This window comes from Lepus europaeus, chromosome X, assembly GCF_033115175.1.
Source record: "Lepus europaeus isolate LE1 chromosome X, mLepTim1.pri, whole genome shotgun sequence".
NCBI classification, from domain to species: Eukaryota; Metazoa; Chordata; class Mammalia; order Lagomorpha; family Leporidae; genus Lepus; species Lepus europaeus.
This window is the reverse complement of record NC_084850.1, coordinates 22018962-22033485: the sequence shown is the minus strand read 5'-3', so window position 1 is coordinate 22033485 and position 14524 is coordinate 22018962. Positions and strand designations below refer to the sequence as shown.

Genomic DNA, 14524 nt, shown 5'->3' with positions numbered 1-14524 from the left:
GGAACTGACAAAATAGTGCACAACTAGTCACCCCTAATAGGTTTCAAATTCGGATGGGGGCAAGAGTGGTTCAGACAAATTCTGAATGATACATGAGGAAACCATGGGCTGAGATAGAAGTCCCTTGTTCCATAGGAGGGGACAATGCTGTCCTGACCCAAGGTCCTTAGAGCTTTGGTGCAGGTCGGAAATTCTGGCTAGGCCCCTGCGTAGATCTTTAAGGGTGTACGTGGTGCTGTGGGGTGGGGTACAACTCCCATATTGTGAGGAACCCTGGACCAAACCCTCCAGAGCGCTAAGATACCGACAGCAAGCCCAGAGATTAACCCTATACCGCTCCCTCTGTACCCTCCCTTCCCCCCAATCCCAGTGTCCACATGGCTTTGTGAGTCACCCAGCCCCTCCGTAACAATCCCGCGGAGGGCGGGGCTGCCTTGCAGTTTCTCACCTCTTTCCACCCTGACTCAGCTCTGTTCTTCTGAGTTCTTATTTCATGCCAGGCTGAAGCCGCCGCGGTGCCCGCCCCACCGGGCATGCTCAGTCCTCTAGCTGGGCTTTACCGGACAGGCAAGCTGCCGGCCCCGCAGCGCCCGTCCCCAGAGCCCCGGTCCCTTTAAATCAGACCGGCCAGGTTGCTAGGCAACGGCGCGGCCCGCGCTGGCGCTGCACTGCAGTGGCTGTGGCTCCGGCCGGACCGGCCGGGTCGCGGGAGCCGGCACGGAAGGAGAGGCTGCCTCCCGTCGGTGGTGGCCGGCTTCGGGGAAGTGGGGACACGGCTCTCCAGACCACACCCACGCTTCCAGGTAGGTCTGCGGAAGGGAACGCGAACCCGCCCCTCTGCTTCCCCGGCCCGAGGTGCCGCGGGGCGGGAGCCGGGGAAGACCCCACCGGCTTTAGAGCCTCCTCCTGTCTTTAGAGCCCCAGGCCCGGAGCTGGGGGGTCTCAGGGAGGGGAGAGAACCGGGTTGGGGTGTGGAGGGAGGAGCGGGGCCAGGCCTCTCCGGGCACCGGCCAGCGACAGGGACGGGACTGGGGAGGTGGAAAGTGTCACCTGCGCTGGGGGCCCGAGCAGCACTCGGACCCGGGCCACCATGTGTTGGCTGGAAGCAGCAATGGCAAGAGTTTCAGTTAACCATTCACAGAGAAAACCCCCGAACTATGCATACCAAGGTGCAGCTTTATAGCAGGAATGTGACTCCCATACTAATAAAGCCCCAGCCTTCAGAATTGAGGGGACTCCGTATCTTATCTCTGTAAAGCAATCATTTGACACTAATAACAAAGACTTGGGGGGCGATCAACCATTCACAAGGCCCAGTTTTCCGTGGTCCGTAGCTCCTCTACTCAGTATGTGCCAAACAATAGAGAAGACAGTTTGTCCTGGAAGCGAACACCTGTTTCACGTGTTCAGAGCCGGAAAGGATAAGGAAGAAATTGGGATCACTTCCCTTTTCAGGGCTCTGAAGGAGGGAGGCAAGGCCTGGGCTCCAGCCCTTTGCTGATGCGGCTCTTAGCAAGCCCATTAATGACCCGCCAGGGGCGGCTCATTTGTTGAATAGGTAGGAAAGGTGAGGAGGCATCTCACCTTTGAAGTGAACATTTTTCAGTCCTCTTTGCATTGCTTAGGGAAACATCTAATGGCATAAAAGTTGGGAAAATGGGTTGACAACTTAAAATGAGAACGACCTCCAAGTGTTTTAGCGTCACACTCCAAATAGGCCAAATAATGTTCTAAAAATATCACTTGTAAGTTTTAAAAGATAGTTATTTGAGAGAAAGAGAGAGCGAGCACAAAACAGAGAACGCTCATCCACTGAGGCACTCCCCCAAATGCCTGGAAAACCAGGAACCCAGAACTCAATCTGGGTCTGCCATGTGGGTGGGCAGGGACCCAAGCTCCTGAGCCATCAACCTATTGCCTCCCAGGGTGCGCATTAAGCAGGAAGCTTGGACTGCTGATATTCCATCTGGTGGCTTAACCACTGGGCCAGAAGCCTGCCCCTCTCGCTTGGGACTTTCATCTAGCGCTCAGATAGAAACATGGATCTGGGCATTGTGGCTCATTGTTATTTCCTGATTATGCTGAGGGCGGTGGAATTTTTTTTTTCTAGTTCAAGCTGGAGGAGTGCAAGAACATTCAGTGGAAGACCTTGGACCTCAGGAACTGTAAGTACAGTTGTGTTGGCTGCTACCCTGTCGTAGCCTCACCCAGTGTACATCTTCAAACCTGGAACTAAATCATCAATCTGCGTTGTCAGTATGCTTTCCTAAAGGCCTCATAAAAATATGAAAGCAAAGTGTTTTGAAGACCATAGCTAAGCCGAACTAAAGTTCAAGGGGAAAATAAAAGTCTTTTCCCTAAAACATCACTCAAAACAGAGGAGACATTATATTTAGAAAATATATAGAGCCGGTGTCGCGGCTCACTAGGCTAATCCTCTGCCTTGCGGCGCTGGCACACCGGGTTCTAGTCCCGGTTGGGGCACCGGATTCTGTCCCGGTTGTCCCTCTTCCAGGCCAGCTCTCTGCTGTGGACCGGGAGGGCAGTGGAGGATGGCCCAAGTGCTTGGGCCCTGCACCCCATGGGAGACCAGGAGAAGCACCTGGCTCCTGGCTTCGGATCAGCGCGATGCGCTGGCCTCAGTGGCCATTGGAGGGTGAACCAACGGCAAAAAGGAAGACCTTTCTCTCTGTCTCTCTCTCTCTCACTGTCCACTCTGCCTGTCAAAAAAATATATATATATATATATAGAGAGAGAGAGACATTACACTTAGAAAAACCCTCAGCTAGAACCAGAGCATTAGAGTTTTCAGGAAGATTTAGGGTCATCCACTCAACAAATATTTGTCAAGGACTGTTAGGTGTTAGGTGGCAGGGATGCGAAAAGTAAGAGACCAAGTGCTGTTGGCATATTGATCCAATAAAGGTGTGTACAAAATGCTGTGGAAGCCCAGGCAAAAGGGGAGTGTAACTCCCCTCCACTAATCTGCAAACCACTTTCCAATGATAGTATTCTAAAGAAATTCTTGGTGGCTCTGAAGACACTGAGATATTTGCAAAGTCTTTGGTGAAGCAGTTGGCAAGAAGCATGCAAATATCTTAGGTTGTAGAGGACATGACCAGTTTTCTGTTTATCTTTTTTCCCCAAAGAAACCTTTTTATTTAATGAGTACAACTTTAGGAATATAGTGATTCTTCCCACCATACCCACCCTGCCATCGCCACTCCCACCCCACCTCCTCCTCCCTCTCCCATTCCCAGTCCCATTCTCCATGACCAGTTTTCTGTTTAGATAGAGTCCACTGAGCTTCAGAAATCTGGGGACGTCAACAAGTGATTTACGAGAGTTAGGGCTGATTCTTCCTTGGGGAAACGGGTTAGATTAAGATTGGAGTTTAGGTTCCCCTAAATCAGTTACTAAAGTAGAACCTACATTTTTCTTCGAACTGACTTTTACTGAGGTCTGAGATCTTCAGGTAGGTAACTTTGAAGCACACACCTGTGTTGGTTGTTTAATTGGCTGGTGTATGTTGGAAGAGAGGATTAAGGAAAACTTGAAAAGGAACCCAAGTCCTTGTTTACAGTACTCTTTAAAGATTATTTACATTTCCACTTTCAGTCATTTCTCTTGCTACCTGTGTAACAGGTTTGTTATCTCTTTTTTACACGTGAAGGATTGGAGGCTCCTAGAAGGTATGTCTTCCTGTAGTTTTTATTCTTTTTTTTCTACCATAGTTCATATTTATTTCCTTTCTTGAGGATTTTTTCTCCTTTTTCTCCCGTATGATTTTGCACATTAAGATATATTGATCCACGTTGACATCAGACAGTTAATGTAGGTCGTCATTTTGGTGTTCAATGGCCTTCTGCAAACCAGTGAAACGGTGGAGAATGAGGAAGCTCCCTCATGGGGCTGGGGTGTGTGGAGGGGGCAAGTCAGCATCTTCTAGTAAGGAGACAGGGTAATGATGCCAGTTTTGTACCTGGAAAAGGTGGGCGCAGAGAAAAAAAAGATGGAGAACCATTGCTTTTAAGTGCAAAGAAATTGGACAGTTCAGCAATGAAGCAAGGCTAGTGACTTCCTGTGGGGCAGACTATTTTCCTACTTTGGCCCAGCAGTTTTTCTGAAGATCTGGAGGACTGACACCACGGATGGGCTAGGGCAGGGCCTTTGTCTGCACCTTACTGCCCCTGGGCATGACTACAAGCCACACCTCTGGTTGAGGGGGGCTGAGTGGCTGAGGACAGTGGAGGAAGGTTGCTCCCCACAGTTGGAGACGGCCTTTGCAGCCATCATTCCCAGGTTATAAAGTTCAAGAGGAAGGGCTCTTGAGATGGGAAAAAGCCTCTGGAGTTCTTGCAGAACTGTTTCTCAGTCCTTGCCGACCCCTTTCCTGAAGGAATAATTACATTGTGCATGCAGATCTGGATTTATGCAAAGACATGGTCCTGAAACTTTGAAACCCAATTCTAATGCAAATGGGATAAGACAACAACAAAAAAAATCTGATTTATCTAATCAGTGTTCCCTGTGTGCTTTAAAATGTGAATATTTTAGAAAACAATTAAATTTCATATCCACTTAGTAGTTTATGCTCCCCAGGGCCCTAGCTAGAAAGGGAATGTGAGGTGGTTTTGTGGCTTTCTCTTTCACAATAAACCATATACTTCTGGAGCTACCTGAGAGTTGACATGCATTTACCTAAGATTTTAATGGAACAGTATACTTAGATCTATAATAAATAATCAATCTCCACTTAGCTTTCAACATTTGTATTATATTAGATGGTGTTACCTTATAAATTCATTTTCTACTTGTCTTATAGTGGTTCCCAAATTCTTTATGTTACTAAAAACCACTTCCATGACACAAAAGATCCCTTACTCTACAAAAATGTCCTACTACTTTGATACTGCAAAAGAAAAAAAAAAGGCCATAGCAGATAATAGCGGATGAATGGTGATGTTTTCAGTGAAACACTAACTAGAAGCATCAGGAATCCATTATTAATTCATGTCAGACACAAATAAATAGATATAGTAGTCAAATTATAGACACTTATGCCCTAACAGTGCAGTCGCAAGGACTTCTGGGGGCTCTCTGTCTTAGAGGACCACTCATGTGACCTCATACTATTTTCCTGTCTGTGTCCTGGCTTTTTTCTTTCCATTTTTCATTTCTCTTGGGCCTCCTTCCCTTCCCTTTCAGTCTTTCAGTATCCGGTGTAGTGTTTTGGTAGGCATTTACGGTAATGTTTGCAACACACCCGCTACAAAAGCCTGCTTACACTCTCAATAATGACTTCTGGTTTGGCTTGCCTTCTGCTGCAACAAATTACCCAGCCAGGTTTACTGAGAACAAAATGGCTGCTAGGCCAGAGTAGAGGAGTGTCGTTTCAAAGCATGGTCCTCATCCTTGCCAGAGAATACTAATGCCATACTTGTGTTGCATAAAAACAAACGGTGCCATTGCAATGGGAAAATGACACTGGCAGCTGCCCCCGCCCCCCCAGGCTGGGCTTTGCCACACTCTGTGACTGGATTTGGGAACAAGCACTTAAAAGATATCTTGTCAATGAAAGAGAGAGAGAAAAAAAAGGAGCAGCTCAGAGACCCCTTGACCCTGTCCTGTGTAAGCCATGGGAGGGAAATTCCAAACGGCTTTTCAAACCTTTCTCTTTGTGTCCTTTGATATGCGACATGCAATTCTCCTTGCCCTACCACCCCCTTCATTTCTTCCTCTCTCCTTTTGTGGCCCTTTAAAAGCTACCTAAGCTCTGAAAATAGTGTGGTTTTTTTTTTTTCCAATTTGTGAAATGGAACTTAGCAGATGAATAAGGAAGATTGTTAAAGCAAACACTGACCTGGGAGACAGGGTCCCAGTTGCACAACTACAGGCTGGTAGCCTTGCTCAGGTCACTTCACTTCTCTCTGAGCTTCAGTTAGAAGATACGTGGACTCTTGCCAGCTCTATGAAAAGCATTGGCTTACAGGGTTCGTTGGAAAGCATTTTCTTCCCGACTCCCAGGAAATTACACAGAGACTCAGGGAAGAAATGTAGTGAAAGATTAAAAAAAAAAGTGTGTGGGGTATGTGTGTGTGGTCGGTCAAAGATTTGTGGGAGGGTTGGATGAAGAGGTCCCTTTTTCAAGGAGCAAAATGATTAATCAACAGCGGTCTCTGTTTTAGCCTTTATCTCTACTCAGATCTCTATCTCAGGGATGTCCCTATTGCTGTCTCCAAGTGGCCTCCCCTTGCAGTGCCCCTGTGCTTACCCTGTTCCTTAGCAATCCCACCAATGCCTTTCATTCAGAATTAGGGAAGAGGACTAGTACTCGCTCTGCCATTGCTACCTAATGAGAAACATTTTTATCTTCTACAGAATTATCTGGGGGAAGATTTGACTGGCAATTGTCACTGCCCTCTTTAATGCTGTCTCTGTTTCTTTTCCTTTATGATTACTACAATAATGTCTACTCATTTGCACTCAGATTTATAGCAAGAGAGAAGCCAGGATTCTGATGAACTTTCTTTTTAAGAACAGTGAGGTCACAGAGGCTTCTGGGTGACTACTAGAATAAGAAAAATCAGGAAGCACTGTTGCAAGAGAAAGGAGATGATGCTCCCGTGGCAAATACGTACTGTGAATTTCAAGTCTGAGTTAATCAATACGGTCTTATTGACTAAACTTTAATAGACCTTGCTTTCTGCCTTCTGAACCAGTGATTTTTACACCTTCACCGAACTTCATCTCCAAAGTGTTCTTTTTTTAAGAATATCTACACTATTCTCTTTCCTCAAAGCAAAGTAGTTGCCAGTAGGGATTTACCCTTAAGGATAGTGCGTACCTTACCTGTTTTGTTTTTTAAAAAAAACATTTATTTATTTAGTTAGTTAGTTGAAAGTCAAAGTTACAGAGAGAGAGAAAGAGAAGGTGACACAGAGACACTGAGGTCTTCCATTCCCTGGTTCACTCCCCAAGTGGCTGCAATGGCCGGAACTGGGCCAGGCAGAAACCAGGAGCCTGGAGCTTCTTCCGGGTCTCCCACAAGGGTGGCAGGGGTCCAAGCACTTGGGCCATCATGCACTGCTTTTTCACAGGTCATTAACAGGGAGCTGGATTGGAAGTAGAGCAGCTGGGACTGAAACTGGCACCCATATTGGATGCCAACATCACAGGTGGCGGCTTTACCCACTACACCACAATGTCGGTCTCCTTTGTCTTTTTTGAGGAGTAGGCAGCAGGCATGTTCAGTATCTGTAGGGATCAGGTTTGTTCCATCATTTCATGGCCTGTAGCGCGGCCTATGTTATTTAAGCTTCTGTGGCTTAAAAAAGGATGAGATAATACACCAAAAAGGTAGTTATTTCAGGGCATGGGATTATGAAGGAAATTCTTTTGTGTGTGTGTGTGTGTATGTATGTGTGCCTGCTTTTCTGTATTCTCCAACATTGCTACAAATAATAAAAGAACATATTAATTAAAGATATATACAACATTTGCCATTTTTCATTACCAGGAGAAAATTATATTTGCGTGCACTGATAAAATAGATGCAGACATACTTTGATTTTTCTCAGTGGTGGTACAAATCTATTACAAGTGAATCACCGTATGAAATGAATCCTGTGAGCACCTTCTTCCCACCCTCTAGGGGTAGCTGCAGTTCAGGTTTGGTAGCTTCAGATGCCAGGAAGCCTTCCACATGTTGCTTAAGTCTTTTATGCCCTATTCAGTCAGAAGCAGTTATTGATCAGAGATGTCAGTGCTTTAGGAAAGCTGTATGTTAAGGATTCCCTTTGAATAGGAAAAACTTTTGGAAAAAAATTCTCTAAGTTTTATTAATATGGAAAACTGGTTGTGATTTAGTATGCTAAGTTTTCAACTACACTTGGGTCAGAATCTTCAGAACAATACATTTGGCGGCATGAAATTTTCTATTGTTGACATTAGGTTCTCATCATGAAATTGCTGTCAAAATGAATAGAATTCTGTGCACTTGGCAGTCTTGCCTAAAAGTGGAGCCCAAGACTGGAATAGCAGGAATTTATAGGTCAAGACAGAAGGGCATTTGGCAGAATTAGTCTTAAGGAAGTCTGCATGGTTTGTTTTACCAAAAGCAGCTCACGTTGCATTAAGCCCTGATGTTTTAGTCAGTTTAGAGAATGAATAAACAGTAGTCCAATCCAAAAGAGCTAGAAAAAAATCAGACATATTAAAAGTACAGGTATTAATATTAACCTATTCATTTCAAAACACTTTTTCTTTGAAACCATTGTGTTTTCGCGTGTGCAGTTGCTTTCTTACAGAATTCTGTCGTCTACACTAAAAATTAAATGTGTCAGTTTACCAGTTATAGTCATAGGATTAAAGAAGTTGAAGAATTCTAAAGCTGGAAGTGTCTGTAGAACTCCTTTAGGAGAGCCAGCCATTAAATTTAGGCTCCATCACCCAGGAGCCAGTTTCTAAGTTCTTTCTACTACGCTAATTTGCATTGATTTTAAATTTTGCTTTTTTAGGGATTGGAAGAAGTGCCTAAAGAAATGGATGCTAGAAGAAAACACTGCAGGGAGAGTGTATTTACTCCTTTCTTTGGTGCACATTATATTCTAGAAGAAATTTCTCACCCCGATTCTGTTGAACAAGCCTCTGTAGATAAGACCAAGAGAACGGAAAGAATTTGCAATTTGCCCAGCAGAAGGTTTCAGGAAAGAAATAAAATTAAGAGGAAAGAATGTCTTTCTCAACTAAGTGAAAAGGAACAAGAATGCAGTGTGATAGAGAGAAAGATAATCATATCAAAGAATGAAACTGACACAAATTCTACCTCCTATGAATTATCTAATTTGGATATTGCAACTGAAGAAAGCTGTAATGGCCCAGATCCCCGTACCTGGCGTAGAAGGGAATTAACTCGACTACAGCAAGAGGCAAGGAAGAAATTTACCAAAGGCATGTCTCCCAAAGTCCGCCTGAATCTTTTGAATGAAGAACTGGAAGAACTGAACATGAAATGCAAAAAAATAGAAGAGGAATTTGAAAATGCTGAAAAAGAACTTTTGAACTCCAAAAAAGACACAAAACCTCTAAATTTTCAAGAAGCAAGGATGGATACTTTGAAGAACGACTGGGAACTTCAAGCCTTAAGAAATGATCTATCTAAAAAATCAACAAATGTGAAAAACTTAACTGACGAGCTCCAGCAAGCCAAAGAAATCATCCACAAGTTGAACCTAGAGAACAGAGATTTAAAAGAAGCTGTTAGAAAGTTAAAGCACCAAACCGAAGTTGGGAATATACTTCTAAAAGAAGAAATGAAGTTGTATTATGAATTAGAAATGGAAAAGATTCGTGGAGAGCTAGATGCCATCAAGTATGAATTAAGAGCTGAGAAGACCCTGCAAGCGAGAAACAGCCGAGCCCTGGAGTTGCTTAGAAAACACTTGGCTTCAGTGGTAACGTCAACAAGTACCTTTGATGGCTTTCCTGGGGATTTTTTTTAAAGCTAAAAAAACATCTTTCATTAGGCAAGTCCTTGAGCCAAATCAATGTTTATTGTACTTTCTTTGTGTACCACTAAAAATGTGTGTAATAGGATATAATTTTCATTTTTGGGGAATCAGAATATCTAGAAAACATATAGATGCTATCCTCAAAGCTTTTGCTTTCTCTTTCTAATGAAGTTATTGTGAGAATCCAAATGAAAATTAAGCTTCAGAAATCTTTTATATATATATATATATTATGTATATATTTCATTGAGAAACACATAGTTGAGTGATTCACCAAATTAAATGACAACCATTTTGTCATCTTGTGAGCAATATGCCCTTCGCACATAAGTATTCTTCCACCTGTGTTCATTGATGTTAACAATAAAAATATTATTTAGGTGTATAAGCAGAGCATAAGTCTATGAGTCTTGTAGCTGTCTGTTCAAACTCAATGGGATACCAAAAATATATCTGCTTTCTTTGGATTCTAACCTTAATTAGGCACATGTAAACATCTCAGGGAAAAATGCAGTCTTTTTCCTCCCCCCTTGCTGTTTTCCCTCATGCCTTCTCCTCTGACCTGGCCACAGTTCCCAGAGACTAAAAGACGACTTGCTGACATTGCTGTGACCTTTGCTAGAGCCTTGCTTTTGTCAGCCTTGGCTTTTGCATTTTCTCATGTTGACCAGCATGGGGCGTTGTTTACACAGTTCTTCCAAAATTCCACCAGAGGAAAGTATCTAAACTTCCTGCTCAGTTTTCATCACCAGTTGGCCAGGACTGTGGTGAAAGGTGTTGGGTGTTATGTAGATAAGCTTTTACTGAGCTGGCTTGATTTATACGGTAATCTGGCCCCCTAAGAATAAAAATATACTATCTCGACCCTTTAGTGGAAGTGACGAGCCAGTTTATTTTCTGCATTTGTTTTCATCAATCATTAAGATTCCTTGTAATTGGAGCTCTATTTGTGTGATATTTTAAAGCCCAATAAGCCAAATGTAATAGCTGACTGTGAGGATGGAATATGATTGTAAGAGTTTAAATGTCTTCCCTGTTAGGAAGTCAGAACTGTCTGGGACTCTTGTGTTCTAGATTCTGACATTATCTAGTTAATTAATCTTCTCAGCCTAAAAGTCGTCCTGTAAAATGAAGGAGCAGATCTATCATTAAGATTCCATTTGGTTCTAATTACCTGTGATTTCCCCTTCGTGATTTTATTTGCTAGTGTAAATTACATTAGATGCGTGTGGAAGTAAAACTCCTATGGCATCGGTTGCATTCAGTTCTAATACTTTAGGGGACCAACTTTGCAGGCCCCTGCAGTTCAAAGAAAATATGAGAGTACTTCAAAAATTTTACGGAAAGTAAATGAAAAGTTTATTTTTGTGCAAAACTTTTTGAAATCCTTGCATATGATGTTCTCAAAGATTTAATGGGAAATGCAAATTTTGAAAAAAACTATGCATGGATTTCAGATTTTTTGGCACCAAAATAAGCTTCCATCTTAATTGATTTCCATGAACTTTTTATGCATATAAGCAGGCCCCTTTTCTTAGTGTGAACATCTACAAGTACTCTGCCAATAATAAATCGGTAAAGGAGGCTTGTTTTTTCTCCTCCCGTCTCTTGTTTCCTCTTTGCTCATTAAGATTGGGGAAGGCACGAAATGGAGACAGACTAAATCCTGATAGACTTAACCCAGGCACTGGCCTTAAGGGATTGGATGGCTTTCAGGCTGATTTTTTTTTTTTTGACAGGCAGAGTTAGGCAGTGAGAGAGAGAGAGACAGAGAGAAAGGTCTTCCTTCTGTTGGTTCACCCCCCAAATGGCCACTATGGCTGGCGCGCTGCACCGATCCGAAGCTAGGAGCCAGGTGCTTCCTCCTGGTCTCCCATGCGGGTGCAGGGCCCAAGGACCTGGGCCATCCTCCACTGCCCTCACAGGCCACAGCAGAGAGCTGGCCTGGAAGAGGAATAACTGGGACAGAATCCGGCACCCCAACCGGGACTAGAACCCGGAGTGCTGGCGCTGCAGGTGGAGGATTAGCCTAGTGAGCTGTGGCACCGGCCTTTCAGGCTGATTTTTTAAAAAGATTTATTTATTTATTTATTTAAAAGGCTGGGTGACAGAGGGAAAGGGAGAGAGAGAGAAGGCGAGAAGAAGAGAGAGCAAGCGAGAGAGAACTCTTCTATCTGCTTGTTCACTCCCCAAATGACCCAGGCCTGAGCCAGGCTAAAGCCAGGAGCCAGAAACTCTATCTTGGTCTCCCACACAGGTGGCAGGGTGCCAAGCACTTGGGCCATCATCTACTGCTTTCCCAGGCACATTGACCAGGAGGTGGATTGGAAGTGGAGCATCCAGGACTTGAACCAGCCCTCCGATAGGAGTTGCCAGAATTGCCACAACACTGGCCCTGGCTTTTGGTTTTTTGGTGGTAACTGGCTTCCCACCAAGAGTCTAGGCACAAAAGCAGACTAGCATCTCTTTGCCCTACTTGATTTTTCCTCGTCATCCCCTTCTAAAAATTACCCCTTGTATTTAAAAACTCATTTTCTAAATGTTCATAGGCAGAGTTGTGTAAGTATTAATAAAATTCATATTGTACTAATTAAAACCCCTAGATTCATTCCTCTCAGCATAATTCTGTTTTTTAAGATTAATTAATGTATTTGAAAGGCAGAGTGATGGTGACAGGGCTCAGAGAGGGAGAGAGAGAGAGAGAGAGAGAAAGAGAAAGAGAGAGGTCTTCTATCTGCTGGTTCACTCCCCAAATGCCACAACGGACAGGGCTGGGTCAGGTGAAGTCAGGAGCCAGGAGCCCCATCTGGAACTTGAATCTGCACTCCGATATGGGATGCACATGTTGCAAGTGGCAGCTTAAACTGCTGGCCCTGAAATTCTATTTTTAAAGAGGAACTTTAAGAGAATTTGTTATTAATTTAAAGTGTTCAGTGATGAACTTGTTTATCTTGCATGAGCGTATACTGTGTTTGGGGAAGGAGTATGGTGAAGGAAGTTTAGCTGAGCTCCCGAGTAGTGCTGGTGATGGTGAGTGTGCATTTGTAGAGTGGAACTGGAATGTAGATTCTTGATGAGATAGCCTGGGATGTTGAGACCTAGCGAGGCCTGCCCTATGGATAAGGCTGTAGGGAAAGCCTAGGTTCAGATGCTAACTGAGATACAGTATATAATCATCAACCCCAGAGGGCCAAGGAGAAAGGGAAAGCTGAGGTCACAGAACTAACAGTTTGGATCACATCAAAATAAAAGCAAAGCAGGGCTCATGTTGTGGTATAGTAAGTTAAGACTGCCTGTGATGCCAGCATCCCATATGGATGCCAGTTCAAGACCCCCTGCTCCACTTCTGATCCAGCTCCCCGCTAATACACCTGGGAAAGCAGCAGAAGATGGCCCAAGTGCTTGGGGCCCTGTACCCACCTGAGAAACCTGGAAGAAGCTCTGGGCTTCTGCCTGGCCCAGCCCCTGCCTTGTAGCCATATAGAGAGTGAACCAGTGGTTTGAAGATTCTTTCTCTCTCTCTCTCTCTCTGCCTTTGAAATAAATAAAAACTAAATTAAAATAAAAGCAAGACTGGGAGAAAACTGGGCAGTTACTCTCCCCTTTCATTAGTAGATGGGAGCATCAATGGATAGGAATAAATTCTTTATTGATAAAGCAGCATAGCCCGTCATAGCGCTTTGGGAGTGTCTGCTCCACCTCACGCTCACAATCCAGTTCTGTAAACATTTGCTGAGCACTTACTACCATCATTCACTATTTCTAAAAGGCATTCTTTTATAAAAATAGTTTGGCATTCGGAATTTTGGATGCACTTTCAAGTTGGTGGTATTTCATAGTGTAATTGTGACTGGATTTTTTTCGTTAGTAGATGAACTAACAGTGTATCTTAGAATCAAAGTTTTAAATTTGTTGAAATATTGTATGTACTAGGCTGGGAGATGGGGATAAAAGGATTTAGGAAGAAGACAGGTCTCTGACCTCAAAGACCATACTTATGCAACTAACTGAAACAAGGTGGTAGGAACTATACTAGCAATGCTAATATAAAATGCTGTGGGGGCGCAGAGGAGGATCGATGAATTCTGCCTGTGGGGCTGGGAGCGACTACATAAAAGAGGTGACATTTGAGCTAGGCATTGAAGGATGAGGATTTTTCTAGGCAGAGCATGGGGGCAGGCGGTAGGGGCTTTTCTGGAATGCGAATGTGGAAGGTCTGTTTAACTTCAAAGAGGGCTCTTAATAGCAATGAATTCAAGTTATGAGATGTTACATTACTGATTTTTTTTAAAGTCCCATTGGAGGGTCTGCTCTGAAAACTACTTTTTCTCTTATGCAGATAGAAGAGAATGAAATTCCCATAAGGCAAAGATCAGGTCCCTGGTGACAAACTGCGGAAAACAGTGGTGCTGCTGCTTCTGTACCTTTGGCTGCCATCATTTTTGTTTTGGAAACAAAAAGACAGAAGAGATTTGGGGCGCAATATCCAGCAAAGTCCCTTGTGAGCAGTCTGTGTGAAAGGGAAACACCACAGTCGTTCCTCTCTCCAAAGAAGCACTACAACATGGAGAAAAAGCGTGCAAGGTTGGCGTATCCGCTTATGAGCTGTGTGACCTTAGTTAGACGAGTTGCAAAATTCTCTGTTGCTCAGTTTCTTCATCTTATAAGGCAGGGTTAATAGTGGTGTTGGGAGGATACGATGATGTCACAGTTAATCAATAAATGTCACCTTTGGTGTTATCATTATTACTTGTCTTTTCCCAGCTTTTACTCTTAGCAAGCTCTTGACAATGTATTTTCCCTCAAATCGTGTTTTCTGGAGAGAATATGATGAACACATTCATGATCAGTGTATCCACGATGTGTGGGTATGTTTGGGAAGGCGGAGCAAATTGCCAAGATCATCTTTTGATTTTATTAGTACAGGGAACCTGAAGACAAAACAGTGAGCCTCTCCTCACGGGCTTTCTGGCCTCAGGAAACTATCTGTAAAGGGAACTGCTTGCGCCAG

General features: G+C 43.7%; 1 protein-coding gene across 1 annotated transcript; it reads left to right on the top strand.

Annotated features, from left to right (window-relative positions):
* The first annotated feature begins 674 nt into the window (after window positions 1-674).
* Window positions 675-14218, top strand: CCDC160 (coiled-coil domain containing 160). The gene is made up of 4 exons (XM_062183771.1): window positions 675-803; window positions 2111-2165; window positions 8521-9528; window positions 13853-14218. The coding sequence occupies exon 3, from the start codon at window positions 8545-8547 to the stop codon at window positions 9502-9504; it is 960 nt and encodes a 319-aa protein (XP_062039755.1). The 5' UTR covers window positions 675-803; window positions 2111-2165; window positions 8521-8544; the 3' UTR covers window positions 9505-9528; window positions 13853-14218.
* Window positions 14219-14524: the final 306 nt, after the last annotated feature.

What these genes read in the sequence shown, in the direction of transcription:
- CCDC160 (XM_062183771.1), top strand. Translation starts at nt 8,545, where the DNA reads ATGGATGCTAGAAGAAAACACTGCAGGGAGAGTGTATTTACTCCTTTC.